This window comes from Schistocerca serialis, chromosome 1 (genome assembly GCF_023864345.2).
Source record: "Schistocerca serialis cubense isolate TAMUIC-IGC-003099 chromosome 1, iqSchSeri2.2, whole genome shotgun sequence".
NCBI classification, from domain to species: domain Eukaryota; kingdom Metazoa; phylum Arthropoda; class Insecta; order Orthoptera; family Acrididae; genus Schistocerca; species Schistocerca serialis.
Genome location: NC_064638.1, coordinates 1,072,304,865 through 1,072,319,574, shown reverse-complemented (window position 1 = coordinate 1,072,319,574; position 14,710 = coordinate 1,072,304,865). Strand labels below are relative to the sequence as shown.

General features: G+C 38.1%; 1 protein-coding gene across 1 annotated transcript in view; it reads left to right on the top strand.

Moving 5' to 3' along the window:
• Positions 1-14,710, top strand: part of LOC126455440 (cadherin-86C-like) — a 290,066-nt gene that overhangs the window by 251,390 nt on the left and 23,966 nt on the right. The window contains exon 18 of the mRNA XM_050091193.1: positions 8,153-8,283. Coding sequence (XP_049947150.1) covers positions 8,153-8,283 — 131 coding nt within the window. The remainder of the gene's footprint in view (positions 1-8,152; positions 8,284-14,710) is intronic.

The window sequence follows — 14,710 nt, the reverse complement described above, 5'->3', positions numbered from 1 at the left end:
GGTCCTTCTTGCTGCCCAAGTCTCTCCAGGCTTTCCTGCGAGTCTCTACTGCTTCCTTACATTCCTTGTTCCACCACCAGTGCTTCCATTTCTTTTCTTCCTTTCCCCATAGTTCAGCCTGTTTCGCCATATTTCGCTTCATGTCGTCCCATTCATTGAATGACTCAATTTCTTCCTCATATCTGGATCGATTGTGTCTTAATTTGTCTCTGTCTATCTTCATGTTTCCAATTCTTCTATTCATCTGTGGAAGTCTGTCCCTGTTTGGAATCCAAAGGCACTTAACTTCTGTAAGATAATGATCCGATTCTATTCTTGTGTTCTTCCTAACCTTTGTGTTCATGATCTCTTTAGTGTTTGTCCAGCTGATTGCTACGTGGTCAATCTGGAATTCCACAAGACAGGTGCATGGGTTTGCCCATGTTTTTTTTACTCGGTTTGGCCCTAAAGTGTGGCATGATTAGTCTCATTTTATGTTCTCGACACAGTCTTTCTCCATTTTTGTTTGTCTGCTGGTGTGCAGGGTACTCGCCCACTACTCCTTTATGTTGCTTCTCTCTTATAATCTCCTACGAGTATCTTTACATGTCTATATGGCATGTTTTTCAGTGTATCATCTAGCTCCTCCCAGAAACTGTCTGCAACTTTCTTGTCTTTTCAGTTCTTGTCATTTGTAGGTGCATGTCCATTTACTATTGCATACTTTTTGTTCACTGCTTGAAATGTCAGTGTTGATATCCTTTCTGAACTGCTCTTCATTTCAGTTATGCCATCCTTGTATCTCTTGTCTACTATGAACCCCGTACCAAAGCATCTAGGTGCATGTCTTTCCTTTCCCACTATAACTCCTGGTTTCCCTTTCAGTATTATGAAGCCTTCTGACTCCACCGTATCTTCGTCAGTGTATCTTGTTTCTTGCATCGCTAGTATTCCAGTGCTTTTCTCTTTCATCTCATCTGTCATCTACTACCTGTTTAAGTTTACCAGTCTTAATCATTGTCTGTACATTTATGGTTCCAATTCTGAAAGTCTTTTTAGTTTTAATCTTCTTTGAGGTTCTTGGGAGCTATGACTCTTCCCTTACGCACTTTCTGGCAGGTCCCCCAGAACCCAAATGCCTGCTTGCATTGACCTTGGTCAGTGGGGGATTGTCCCCCTGCGGTAATCTCAATTCAATAGTGTGATCAATTCCATGAGCTAAAAACGACTGAAGTTGTTAGCGCCAGAAGATGAGTTCAGGCCACCCGTGATGTGGGGACACAAATGCCTTTGGTAGCTGCCCCTAACACAGAGTACAGCCAGTACTTGATATGTTTCAGTGGCTCTTCCACTCTCCCTGCCATTGGGAAGTGACGTCCCTCTTCTGATTTCAAGATCGTTGGCCGGGCTTCGCATGTAACCTTACGTTGGGGCCCTAACTGGGTGCTACCATCTGGAGCCAGATGGACCAAGGTTTTTTTACAAGGTTGTTACTCCTCTCCCTTCTCCTTCCCCATCACCCTGGGCTTGGAACTGGCAATGGCTGTTATGTAAACACTGTTCAGACTTCGGCATGACTAACACCCAGTTATCAGACAGGATGAATGGGCATAGGCAGAGGGTGTACACAGGCAACAGGCAATATCCTGTTGCAGAGCATGCTGTACAACATGACAGTCATGACCTTGGTGCCTGTTTCACCACCTGTGCCATCTGGATTCTTCCCCCATACACCAGTTTCTCAGAACTCCACAACATCTCCTTGGTTCTTGCCACCCACCTGGCCTTAATTTACAAAAATTCCTTCCATCTCAGCATTTATTCACAGTAACTACTCATTTCTTCACTCCATTTTAGTTTTCTACATCTTTCATTACCTGACTTGTCTAATTTTCGCCACCACCCTCCCACCTCTGTTACAAATAATGCACTTAACTTTTCACTCTTATTGACTCATGCACAGTGTTTTAGTAGTTAATCTCTCTCTTGCATATTACCCTGTCTTCCACCTTTAAGCTCTGACGTATTCAAACCTTGTCCGGTGCAGTCCCCAACAATCAGTCTTTCCTTTTCATCCTGTCTGGTAAGTCTCCCCTGACCCTAGGTTCTGGGTGACTTTTATGATCTGTATCCCTTTCCCTAAACCTCTCTAGTCCTTTTCCTTCACCTCTCTTCCTTCTACTTCAACTCTTCTGCCAGAAAAGGAGCCACTGGCTCCAAAAGCTTGTATAAGTTAAATCCTTTTGTGTGTGTGTGTTCCCTTGTCGCCACTTGGTGAGTAGGTTTTTTTATTTATCCATTTACATTATAGTAAATGATTAGTGTGTTTGAAAGGCAGCAGTTGTTTTTAAAGTAAGAACTTCATTTTTAGTTATGTGACCTTTTAAAAAGAGGAATAAGATGTCTATGACACAGATAACTATTTGGTTGCAATGTCTTTTGAAGTACCAAAACAGCAATAGAAAAAGAGGAGCACATACAGACTGTTTGCAAAAGAGAATAAAAAGCATAAACAAAGGCACTGAACCAAGAGTGTCAGCAACAACAACACTAAATGTTGTTACAATATAAGTCAGTGACTGAAAGAACACAAAGATCCGCTGCAAGGTCCTTCATACCTTACTAGAGAGAAATCTCTATAGCTTAACATGAGAGATATGAACTTTTTCTGTTTTATAAATGTCAATCTAGTTTTGCCATCTACTGCCAGTTCTACTTGGGACTCTACAGATAGATTTTTCAGTTCAGTTCTTTTGAATTCCACTGTTTTGCATTTCTGCTCCTTAACTTTACCAGTGTAGACTGTACAGACACAATGACACATCTTCTCTCCCAGTTGTTTTACCCTTCACAAATGCATTTTACTCTTCAAGACTAGTTTCTCAACACAATGTTCATAATTACATCGTATTGCTGGTATTCAATCTTTGCAGAATGTCAAATCTGATGCTAACATTCCCTCTGCTTGAGCAAAATCACACTTATGTAATTGATCTGCTGGCCCAACTGTCCCCCCTTTTCACCTACACATACACTTATCTAGTATATCATAAATTAGATTGAACTTTTAGGGGTGTGGAACAAGTTGAAATACACATGACTTTCAAGGTGCAGCAGTGATGAAATGCTTCGGTAGTGTAAATTAATGTATGACCTTCATTAAAGAACAACTCTAGAAGGTGATGGTGAAAGTGAGGAATTCCTAGAGGGGCTGTGGTCCCAAAGGGATCCTTTCCCTCTTTCCCAAAACCATTCTCTTATGCCACTCCAGCAATTCCTCATTTGCAGCATCATGCCTAAAAATATCACTAACATCCAAATCTTACTCAAACTGAGATCCACTGTATCAATGACCTGGAGGCGGACTGCACAATCTGTCCTAGCAGATAAAAGTTGCACTACTGTGTTACTTGACAGTGAGGAGTACATGATGTATGGTTTTTGTCAGCTCTTAAACACCTCGACATACACAATTATACCTAATGATCCCATTTCTTCCATCCACGCTAAGCTAAAGAAAATCCTTAAAACCCTATGCCACTCAGAAGGACTTACCAACTGCTTGCACAGAACTCCTTACCCCTCCTGACCCTAGTATCTCCACCTTCCACCTAATTCCTGAAATACACAAAAACAACCATCCTGGCCATCCCATTGGAGCTATCTACAAACTCTACCTGAATGTATCTTGGCACTGGTAGACCAACATCTCCAGCCCATCACACAGTGTCCCATTCAATGTAAAAGGTCTATTCATTTCCTGGAATGTCTAATTCATTTCCATCTGTCTCTCGCACGAAACCCTCCTTATCACTATCAATGTGACCTCACTATACACAAACATTCAACATGCACATGTCCTCTCAGTGCCAAAACACACCTCTCCCAATCCCAACCAGCAAGTCTCCCCAAAAACCTCCTTTATTTGAGGGATAGGAATACAAACAAATCAGGGGGCCTACTATGGCAAATGGGATGGCCCTGATCTATGACAGTCTTTTCATGAGTCACTTGAAAGAAAAATTCTTCAAGTTGAAAGCAGATTTGATTTAATAAACAAATATTTGGCAAATATTAAGAAAGTTCTCAATCACAAAAGTATTTCCTAATTTACATGCCAAGAGAACACTGGTATCAATGAACCAATCAGCTCCTATGCTTTGAGGGTGGTAAATACACATAAGAACATTATGCCCAAGCTTCTGACTGTAAATACAAAAAATAGACCAAGATAATGCATTGAGAAGCTTTTAGCCATTTACCTGGTTAAAAATTTTAACCATCCAGTCAAGCACAGTGTATCTGACAGAGAGGAAATTGTCAATAAGCTTTCTAACTTAACCATTCCTCCTAAACACCCATTTTTAAGTCAAAATGAACGGTCAAGATCACAATATGTTTGTTTATTTACTGGTTTCAGCTTCCTATGGCTGGTGCTGCCGGCTCCTCGGTTGTCTCGTGATACCACGATTGTACGTATCACAAGACAACCAAGTAGCCACCAGCCATAGGGGCCAAAAATTCTGAATATGGCTTTTACATAAGCCAAAACTGGTAAATAAACAAATATTATTTTGAACTTAACTGTTAATTTTAGTTTAAATATAGCATCAGGTCATTGTTCTCTGTAGACTATGTTGTCTAAATTTATGGACACCCATTTTTTCTCTTGATGTGAAAAGCATATATACAAGTATTCCTAAGGATCAGGTACAGGATATAATTAATGAGAACCTTTGAAGACATACTAAAAGACCCCTGACAGAGATGGTTGGTGTTTTACAGCCAGTTGAAGTTGGTGTTAAGTTTCAATTATTTTAAATTTGGAGATGATATACCTACATGTACAAAGATAGGGATCAGCTATGTTTTCTTATTGTTTGGCAAACATTTATGACAGATTTCGAGCACCGTGTCATGGAGGATCTAACTATATACTCCAACAAGATCATTTTATGGTCCCAATATGTAGACAATATTATCTTATTGACATCCCAAGATTGTAATAGCTTTTTCCTTGAGCTAAACATAAACAGCTTGAATAATAACATCCAGTTTACTGTGGAACACTTCATTAATGGAACCCTACCTTTCTTAGATTTGCCTATTACACTTGAGACAACACAATTAGTTATGATATTTATAGAAAATCTACACGACTTCTGACCTAATAATTCATAATTCTTAAAACCATCCAACTGAATAAAAGATGGCAGCACAACATCCTATTGTCTCAAGAAGCCTACATGCGTGAGTTCAGGATAATTCAGTTCATAGCCCATTCCAATGAATAGAGGGGATACTTTGTCAGTGACATTAATAGGAGTGTTTTAAAGACCAAGAATGAGAACTGTAATCCACCTGTGGCCCGAGGATCACTTAATGGTTCCAGTACTCTCACCCCAATGCACTATAAGTCCCACAACAATTTAGTTGATTGTAGAGTACCTTACTAAGGTAACATTTTCAGAAGGATTGGCAAATATCTGAGTTCCAAAAACATAGTTCCAACCTACTTCACCCCTAGAATAATGGCCAGAGGTTCAGACACCGGAAAAGTCGAGATATGAAAGTTATAAATCTCCTGAGTATATTGTACTACATGTGATGGGTGTAGTTGAAGGTGTTTCAGTCAACCAATAAAAAATTTAGAGATATGCTTTAAGGAGCGCATTGACAGCCCAGGCTCCAAATCAGCCTTAAGTATCCACCTTTAGGAAACAGGGCATTCAATTATAGATCTCCCCTCCAATCTTCAGACACCGTATCAAGAAAGTGAGGGCAAGAAGAATTGGAAATTTATTGCTCAATGAATAAATCCCCAGATGAAACACTCAATGCAAAGATGGATGTATACTACATGAACTATTTGTCTAATTTTGAATGTTTGAATAAGTAGATTATTGGTTCCTAGAAACAAATTCTTTACGCATTGAATTTATATGTCAGTATATTCAATCACTTGCTTGTTGGAGGATCAGTTTAGTAGCATTGTACCACCACTTTTCATCCTTCTCATCAATAAACATGACTCAGCCCTTTTCTGACTCTGTGCATGCGCCATTTCTTGCATGGTTCTGTCAGTTTTGGTCAGTCTGAGGCTGTCTGTGAATAAGGTATGTGTTCAGCTTTGCTTCTTTCTTTCTAGCTCCTAACTGAAGTTAGGCTACACTTATTTGACTTTGTTTCTCTGGATGTTCTTGTGGCATTTACGACTTTCTGATTTCTTCTGTTTTTCATGGTCACTGAGACATACCTTTATTTTATAGGGCCCAATCATTTTAACTTGAACCTCCATTTTACAGCAAGTTATTTATTTTAGTTGCTTTCACAATGAACTGTGGAACTTGTCTATAACTGTCTTTCATGTACAGTACAGTGATTTTAAAGATAATGTAACTATACTATTTTAGATGCTTATGTGATTGTGATCACTTACCTTTAACAACTGATTATTCTGAAGAGTAAATATGTTGTTCCTCCTATGTAGAGATCACCTGATAATGCATTTTAAGAATAAAAAGTCAGTTATGATCTTTCAATAAAAAATGGAAGATTTTTTATTCAACATGCAATATTTTGGCGGTGGTTGTCCTCATCTCAAAGTTACATATTCTTCAAGACTCATAAGCTGAGTACCCTGGTTTTATACAGAGTTACTAATAGGATCTTCAATGTCTGGGCTCTTTGGTAAAGAACTCCTATACTTCCTGCAGTAACTGAACTCCCAGTTGCAACTCATAGTCACCTGGTACTAATTGAAACTCAAAGCCACCTTCCTTGACATTAACCTTCATCCCACTGAGGAACGCATCCAGACCTCAGTCCATATAAAACTAACCAGTATGCAGAAATACCTTCACTTTGACAGCTGTCAGCTCTTAAAAGCTTCCTTCCCCACAATTTCAGCATCTGTGGCAAACGTAATTGCATCACCACCAAATCTCTCAACATCTATACTAACAAATTCTTCTAGGCTTTCCTCTCCCTCAACAATTCCAAGGATCTCATTCACAAACAGACCTTCTGCACAGTGTTCTCTGGTTGCCCCCCCCCCCCAAAAAAAGCTCTCAATTCCAAAAAACTCAGAAGCACCTACCTTTTTCCCAGAACCTTTCAGGCCTTTAAAGTCTCAATACATTATTCCACCAATGCTATGACTTTCTCCAGCCCAGAAATGAAATCATTACCCTGATCTACTCCCCTTCTGTTACCCTCCTAACTGCCCTAACATTCTCATTGAACAAGATGACATTTCAAGACCATTGTCCTTATATCTACAATCATTCTTAGTGTAAATCTTGCCCATGTATCCACACACTATCACTTACTCCAGCCCCACAACTACTAAATCATAATAAATAAAAATCAGAGCAAAATGTGAAACCATGCATATCATTCACCAACTAACACATGTTCACTGCATGGTATTTTGTATAATAATGACCACCACAGAACAGGCTGATTATGTGAATGGACACAGAACTGTCCACCATGGGAATGTCAATACCGAGTTGCTGATGCGACCATGCTATACACCATGACTGACAATATCCGAGAGCTTGTTAGAACTCTCAGACTATTTGGGTCCTCACACCTGGTGCTAGTTTCCTTGAACTCCAGAGATGGAAACTTGCTGTCTAACATACCTACGTATCTTGACACCCTCCTGTGCTATTATTCTATTACATCTTTAGTCTTTGTTTTCTCTCTCTTTTTGGTTTTTACCTCATGTTCTTTACCAGTTTTCTCCAAGTTCTTAATCACAGTGTCAATTTTACTTCTCATTTCCCTACCTATTATTCCATTTTTACTTCTTACTCGGTCATCTTTATATTGAATCTGGCATAGCAGTTACCAGTGTACCATCTTTGACCATGTCTTCACAATTGTTAGATCGCTTTCATCTGGGGGCTGAGAGACTTGCCCCTCCTTTCTAACCATCCACAACCTACGCCTTTTCTTTCTCTGAGAAAGGAACTAACAGTTCTGAACACTAGAATAGTTTTTTGTGTTTCTCTGTGTGTGTCAATTAACGATACATAGAATTTCACCTTTGGAAGTATAGCTATTCTGAATATTTCTTATTATTTTTATTATATTCTTTGTCACATGAAGTAATCCCTGAACTAGTTTATACAACTTATTTTAATGTTCTGTATCTCTTCTTCAGAAAGAAGCTAAAGCTGAAAGTAACTCACTCTTCTGGATCTTAATTATAATGACAATACTCCTCCTGATTGTCATCATTATTCTTATATTGTGCTGCATGTGTGCTGGCTGCCCCCTCTATATGAGCCACAGGTAAGTAACACTTATTAGTACGAGAGTACATACAGTGTTAAATGAATCCCAATATTTTCTCAAGCAAGACAGAGAAGTTACAACTGTGACATAAAAAAATAAAAATAAGCCATTAAAGAAGAGAAAAAAGAAAATGTTAACTTCATAAAACATGTGTAACATTTGCAAATTTGGGTTCTCTATTCTAACCTCTAGATTACATAAAAATGATAATAACTATACTAATAATAAATCTGTAGACAAATTTTCATGTGGTTTACACAGGGGACTTAAGTATAACTTTTGGTGCTGTATAAGCTTTACCTCATCAGAATTGGATCACAGAAAAAGAGGTATCCATACACGTTATAAAAATGTGGGTTTGTATGTCTGCATATTCCATATCTCCTCCAAAATGGCTGGATTGATTTCAACCAGCCATGGTACACTGGCTGGAAAGAATTCTTGTAGGGGTAAGAACCACCTTCCTGTCAAAAGTGTGGTGGTGGTTGTGGTGGTGGTGTGGTGAAAAAGAACTGTAAGCCACAACACATGAATACCCAGATTTTAATCATTCAGTACGGGGTGCAGCCACTTTGAGAATTGAGAGCATGTAGAGATTTGAAACAAACTTTGCATATTATTTTAAATCTTTAAAAAAGTTTTTCTTGCTGACACTCCTCCACAAAATGATGACACATTTGAATTTATTGCTTCTTTACCACTAACTGTATTCACGATATATTTTGCAGACAGTGTTAATATACACCACTGAGTATACCTGCAAAATTATATCATTGTACAATGCATAGTTCAGGATGTATTATGTAAAAAACACTGAGATGTGTGAAAAACTGCCACATCAGAAATTAATTGAAAATTATTATTACTAACCTGCTGAATTAATTTTGATAAAATTTGGTAACAAGACAGCTTGAACCCTGAGGAAGAACATAGGCTATTTTAGACAGTGTGCAGTACAAGATACTTACTGAGTCATAGAATATTATGTGAATTAGGCAAAAAACTTTATCTCTGAAAAAGCTATTTACGCTTTGACATTTGATCTTTATCACACTCATTAAAATGCTTTTATTGGTTGATATGTGCTACATTATCACATTAATCAATACAATGCTTATTCAATCTCTAATAATCACTTATAAGATACTCTCTAGAGCTCTGCTTAACAGAGTTGAAGAACAGATAGATCACCTCACTGAAGAATACCACGCTCATTTCCGGAAAGGAAGATCATTTGTCAAACAGATATTCAACCTAAAAAGCATTCTGCGAACAAGAGCTCTATGGTGCCAGAACACTGTGGTTACCTTTGTCGACATTAAAAAAGCATGACTCAGTCGACAGACAAACACTATTTAGTACCTTGGAAGAGTTTGGAACTGACAAAATATGAAACAAATCATTAAACAAATGCTAACAGATGCCATCTCGAAAGCCGAGTGCCTTGGGCAAATTTCTGATTCATTTGAAATTAAGACAGGGGTCAGACAAGGAAATGGATTATCCCCAATCCTCTTCAACATTGTACAGGAGAAAATAGTGAAAACCTGGGAAGAGGCTCTGAATTTGGAAGGAATAAGAGGAATATGCATTGGGAGGAAAAGACAGAACCAGGAAATCAAGTGTTTAGCTTCCGCCAACAACCTTGCTGCCTTAGCCAACAACTGGGAAGGTGCTCGCAAGATGCTTGGGAGTCTTCATGAAATCACAGATAAAAACAGGTCTTCAAATTTCCTATGAAAAGACAGAATATATGGAGTGCAGGCATCAAAGAGAGAGCTGCACAGAAGTAAATCATGGGAACATTAAGAAGACAGAGAAGTTTAAGTACACTGGTGTCCAAAATTAAAGCAACAAACGGAAATTTTACAAGGTTGCTTTTATTTTACCACATAACAGTATAAAGATGTGCTAGTACAGTATAAACAAAGTAAAGAATACAGAATGTAAACAACTGCAACATACATAATGTAGACAAAAGTGTTCTTCATTTTTTCCAACTTAATGGATTTGCACACACATTCCAACAACTGGTTAATGTGCTCAGTATGGGGTGCAACCACTTCTGGCAGCAATACAGGCCTGACAATGATGGGGCATGCTGTGAATAAATGATGGGGCATGCTGTGAATAATGTCATCAGTCTCTTGTTGAGACAATAGTGTCCATTCTTCCTGCAGATTTGCTCACAGTCTTGGTGGATGCAGACTTGATGCAAGCCATCTCCCAAGTGCATTCCAGACAGGCTCTGTGGAATTCAAATCAGCAGAGCGAACAGACTACACTATGCATGCAATATTTTCCGTTTCCAAGAAAACATCAACCACCTGTGCTCTATAAGGTCGAACATTATCGACCATCAATACAAAGTCTGGGCCCACAGCACCTTGCAACAACCGCAAATGCGGTTCCAAGATCTCATCACAATACCTGACAGCAGTTAAACCTTCCCTATTCACCCGTACAGTTTTCTGAATAGGGGTTCGAGTGGTAAACATAATCCCTGCCTGCACCATTAGGGATCCTCCTCGATATTAGTCTCTTCCACAATGTTTGCATTCCAAAATCGTGTTCCACGTTCCCTCCAGATGCTAATTCTTTGAAAATCCCTCTCCAGACTAAATTGGAACTAATTTGTATAAACTACATTACCGTTCGACTGACCAGGTGGCATGTTAATGACACCACTCTAGACATTCCCTTCTGTGAAGATGCCTCAGAGGTAGGCATACAACAGGTCTCTGATTAAAAGCCACTCTGCCATAGTCTTCTACACACCTTTTGCCTCAATACAACAGTTCCAGGTGATGATGTGAGTTCACATGTCAGTTGCCTTGCAGTGCTAAGGCTGTAATGTTGTGCCCTTACAGCCAAATAATGGTCCTCTCTTCTGAAGTTACACGTGATAAGCCCTGTCCTGATCTTTGGGATACAGTTTTGTTCTCTATAAACTGTTGCCGCATCTGAGAAACAACAGAACGCTTCACATTAAGCCATCAGGACACATGAGTTTGCGATTGTCCTGCTTCCTTTCTTTCTATGGGCCTCCACCGCAGAGAGTCTGATAGGCATCTTCTCTGTGCCATACTGCACCGTCTGCGACTGTGTACACAGCGATTGTGGATGTGGGGATACCTGACAAAAACTACTTCATTCATTGGTGCCCTGACGTCATCGTTAGCATGGTTGTCCATTGACTGGAATGTCATCAGAACATGATTGTACAGACATCTGATTAACAGTTTGTATGATTATATAACAAATTAGGCACAGGATGGGGAAATAGTGGTTTGTTGCTTAATTTTGGATGCCAGTGTACCTGGGGGGAATGAATCCAGTCAAACAGACTGGATAAGGAGGAGCCAGAAAATTAGACTTGGCCTACAAGCTAAAACAGAAGAAGAACAATAAATAGGCTTACCCTAGAAATCCAAAATCAGACACTATAATTTGGTAGTACAGCCTGAAGGACTGCATGCTTCAGAGCATATTATTTTACATTTAAATATAGGGGAGGTTCAAGAACTCAAAAATAGCAAAAAAGGAAAATTTTTAGAAAAATACTACACCACAGAAGACTGCTGATGGGACTTGGAAGAAGAGGAAAAACGAAAAATTATACAAGTACACTGAAAAGATCATGGACACAACGAGGAAGTGGAGGTCGATGTTATATGGACACCTAAAAACTATGGATGAAAGCAGACTGACCAAAATGATCTTCAGCTACATAGTGGGGTTAAAGGCCACACCTAATAGGCAGATGAGGTGAAGAGGGCAGCAGCAGAGTTGGAATTATGCCACAGATACAGTAGAAGAGAGTTTACTAGCAGAGTTAACAGCATAACTTTATTTCAAAATAAACCATCAAACAGGAGGCCCAAACAGATCATTTCCAAGATGGAGAGAAAAAAAGAAGCCCAAATATGAAGAGGTTCTGGGAGGATAAGGAAGGAGAAGAAGTCTTAAGTCCTCTGTGGTCCATAGTGGACCAATTTCAGAAATAAAAAAAATCATACTACTTGGAGATCTCATGTAGAACAGATGAGTGATGCACATGTACCATGTAAATGTATAAATGTCAACTTAGGGGCTTTTGCAGAGTAGGTCAAAGACCAGACTGCGAGACCAAACTGAATGACATTGCAACAAGTTAGAAGGAGAGGCCTAATGTTCAAATGAGTGTGAATCCCTGCTGAGGTCATTGGTCCCTAGACTTACACACTACTTAAACTAACTTATGCTAAGAACAACACACATACCCGTGCACGAAGGAGGATTTGAACCTCCAGTGGGAGGGGCCGCGCAATCCGTGACATGGCGCCTCAAACTGCATGGCCTTCTGCGTAGCAGAGGCCAAATGTTTGAAGATGAAGAGCATAATATAATTATAATAATAATAATTATTATTATTCTACATTATCACTTGCAGACATTTAAAGGAAATCTGTGAATTTATGCAGTGTTGGCTGCATCTGCAGAAATCAGCACAGTAGCATTTTATTTTTAGCTCACTTACATCAGCAGCAAGTAACTTCTAACTAATGTCAGTTAATAATAATGTCAGTCAATAATCATTGTCTCATACATATGAATGCAGCACAGAAGCCATTGTACATAAAGTAGTATTAATTCAACATTACACTGCAGAAGCTGTAAATCGGAACAAAAAGCTCTATTACACATTCTGAATGCAAGAAAAGATGCTGCTTATGTAGAATAAGTGAGCCATTTCTTCAAGCTAAATGCAGCAACTGTTTCAACCATCGAAGAACATTTGAATCTAAAATAACTGAAGGTTATATAAATTTCTACTCTTTTGGAAGCAAAATTTGATTTCACATCAGCTATCAAGAAGGCTACGAAACAGTATAAGTGTATAGATCATTAGATCCTGGTTCTACTTTGTATCTTGTGAGTCTCTTTGATCTGTGGTTGGAAGTGACATTTTTTCCCACTCATGGAAACTCTAGTACACCTTCTTTTTCTCCTGCTAAATTTAGGCCCTGACGCAATTCATTATTTTTGTTATTGTACATTCTTTCCTGACAAGCTCTAACTACTGTTCATATAATAGGTTTGTGGGTACTTTTCATGTGTTGCTCTCATTTAGTGTATTTCTCTTTATGAATAAGTATAATGTTGTTCTTAAGCAGTTGTTATCATCTATTCAGTTCACTGTTTTCCCATATATTGTACCAAATTTGCAAAATTTTTCATAAATTTGAACAAGATATGCAATGTACATTTTTTTAATATTTTTATGATGATGCAGATGATATCTTTATTAATTGATCAGCAGAGAAAAAGAATGGTATCATTATGTAGTTGCTGTTTTATATTGCATCTGATTCATGGAAGCAGTCTCTGTAACTTTACATGATCCACTTATTCACACAGTGGGTCTTTGGAAAATATTTGGTATGTTAAAGCAAATATATTGCACATCACAAAATGACTTTTTTAAAAACCTGCTAAATGTTATGTTAGCTTCCTTAAAATATCATCAGTGATTCACAAAGTTTGACATATTGCATTTTGGGCACACACTCTATGACTCCATATCACCTGTTTTACGTAAAATAAAATAAATGTAATAGAGAAATGAGGGTAGCAAACCTTTGTTGAAATTACGGAAACAGACTTTTTTTACACTAAATTTTATAGTGCATTTGTTTCATTTCATGTGAAATAACTGTTTCATGGAAACAAAAATAAAAGACCCAAAATTATTAGCAATGCCAGCATTCATGTTAAATATAAAGCATAAAAGTATGCAATGATTAATAAGTATAATAAAAGAAAGGCTTCAAACAGCTGACTAATAATATGGATATAAGCACCAAGAAAGACTGATTTGAGCTCTGTGAACAATACACAGTAGCAACAACAAGCCAAGACATACAACCGCAGTTTAATTGCATAAGGAATTCCACTAAACTAAAAGTAGTTATTTATCATGATGAATCTTTTCCGTAATGCTTGAAAATAAAATTAAACCAGTAGACAGACAAGAAGGCAACAGGAAAATTAGTCTGAAAAGAACACACAAATTTAGACAGTATATAATTCTTTTAATGATCCAGACATTCATCATGTTCTTCAAAAGGAGAATCTTTTGAGATGTGGAATGAGTCAAGAAACGTAATAACATAGAGCATCAGCAAAGATGAATTAAATATTAAGGGCCTGTATTAATAAATCAAACATTCAATCAATATAACTCGACAGAGCCTATGAGGAAAAAAAATTTTCATAGATGCGGAAAAAGTCGAAGACCACAGTCAGGTTTTTACATTGATAAGAACTTGAAATAATGGAAGTCACTTTTTACAGGTCTTATTAAAAGTTTATGCTCTGCAGTTTCTGCATAAAAGGTAATAACAGACTTTGGAGATGAAAATTTCACAAAAATTACTTACTT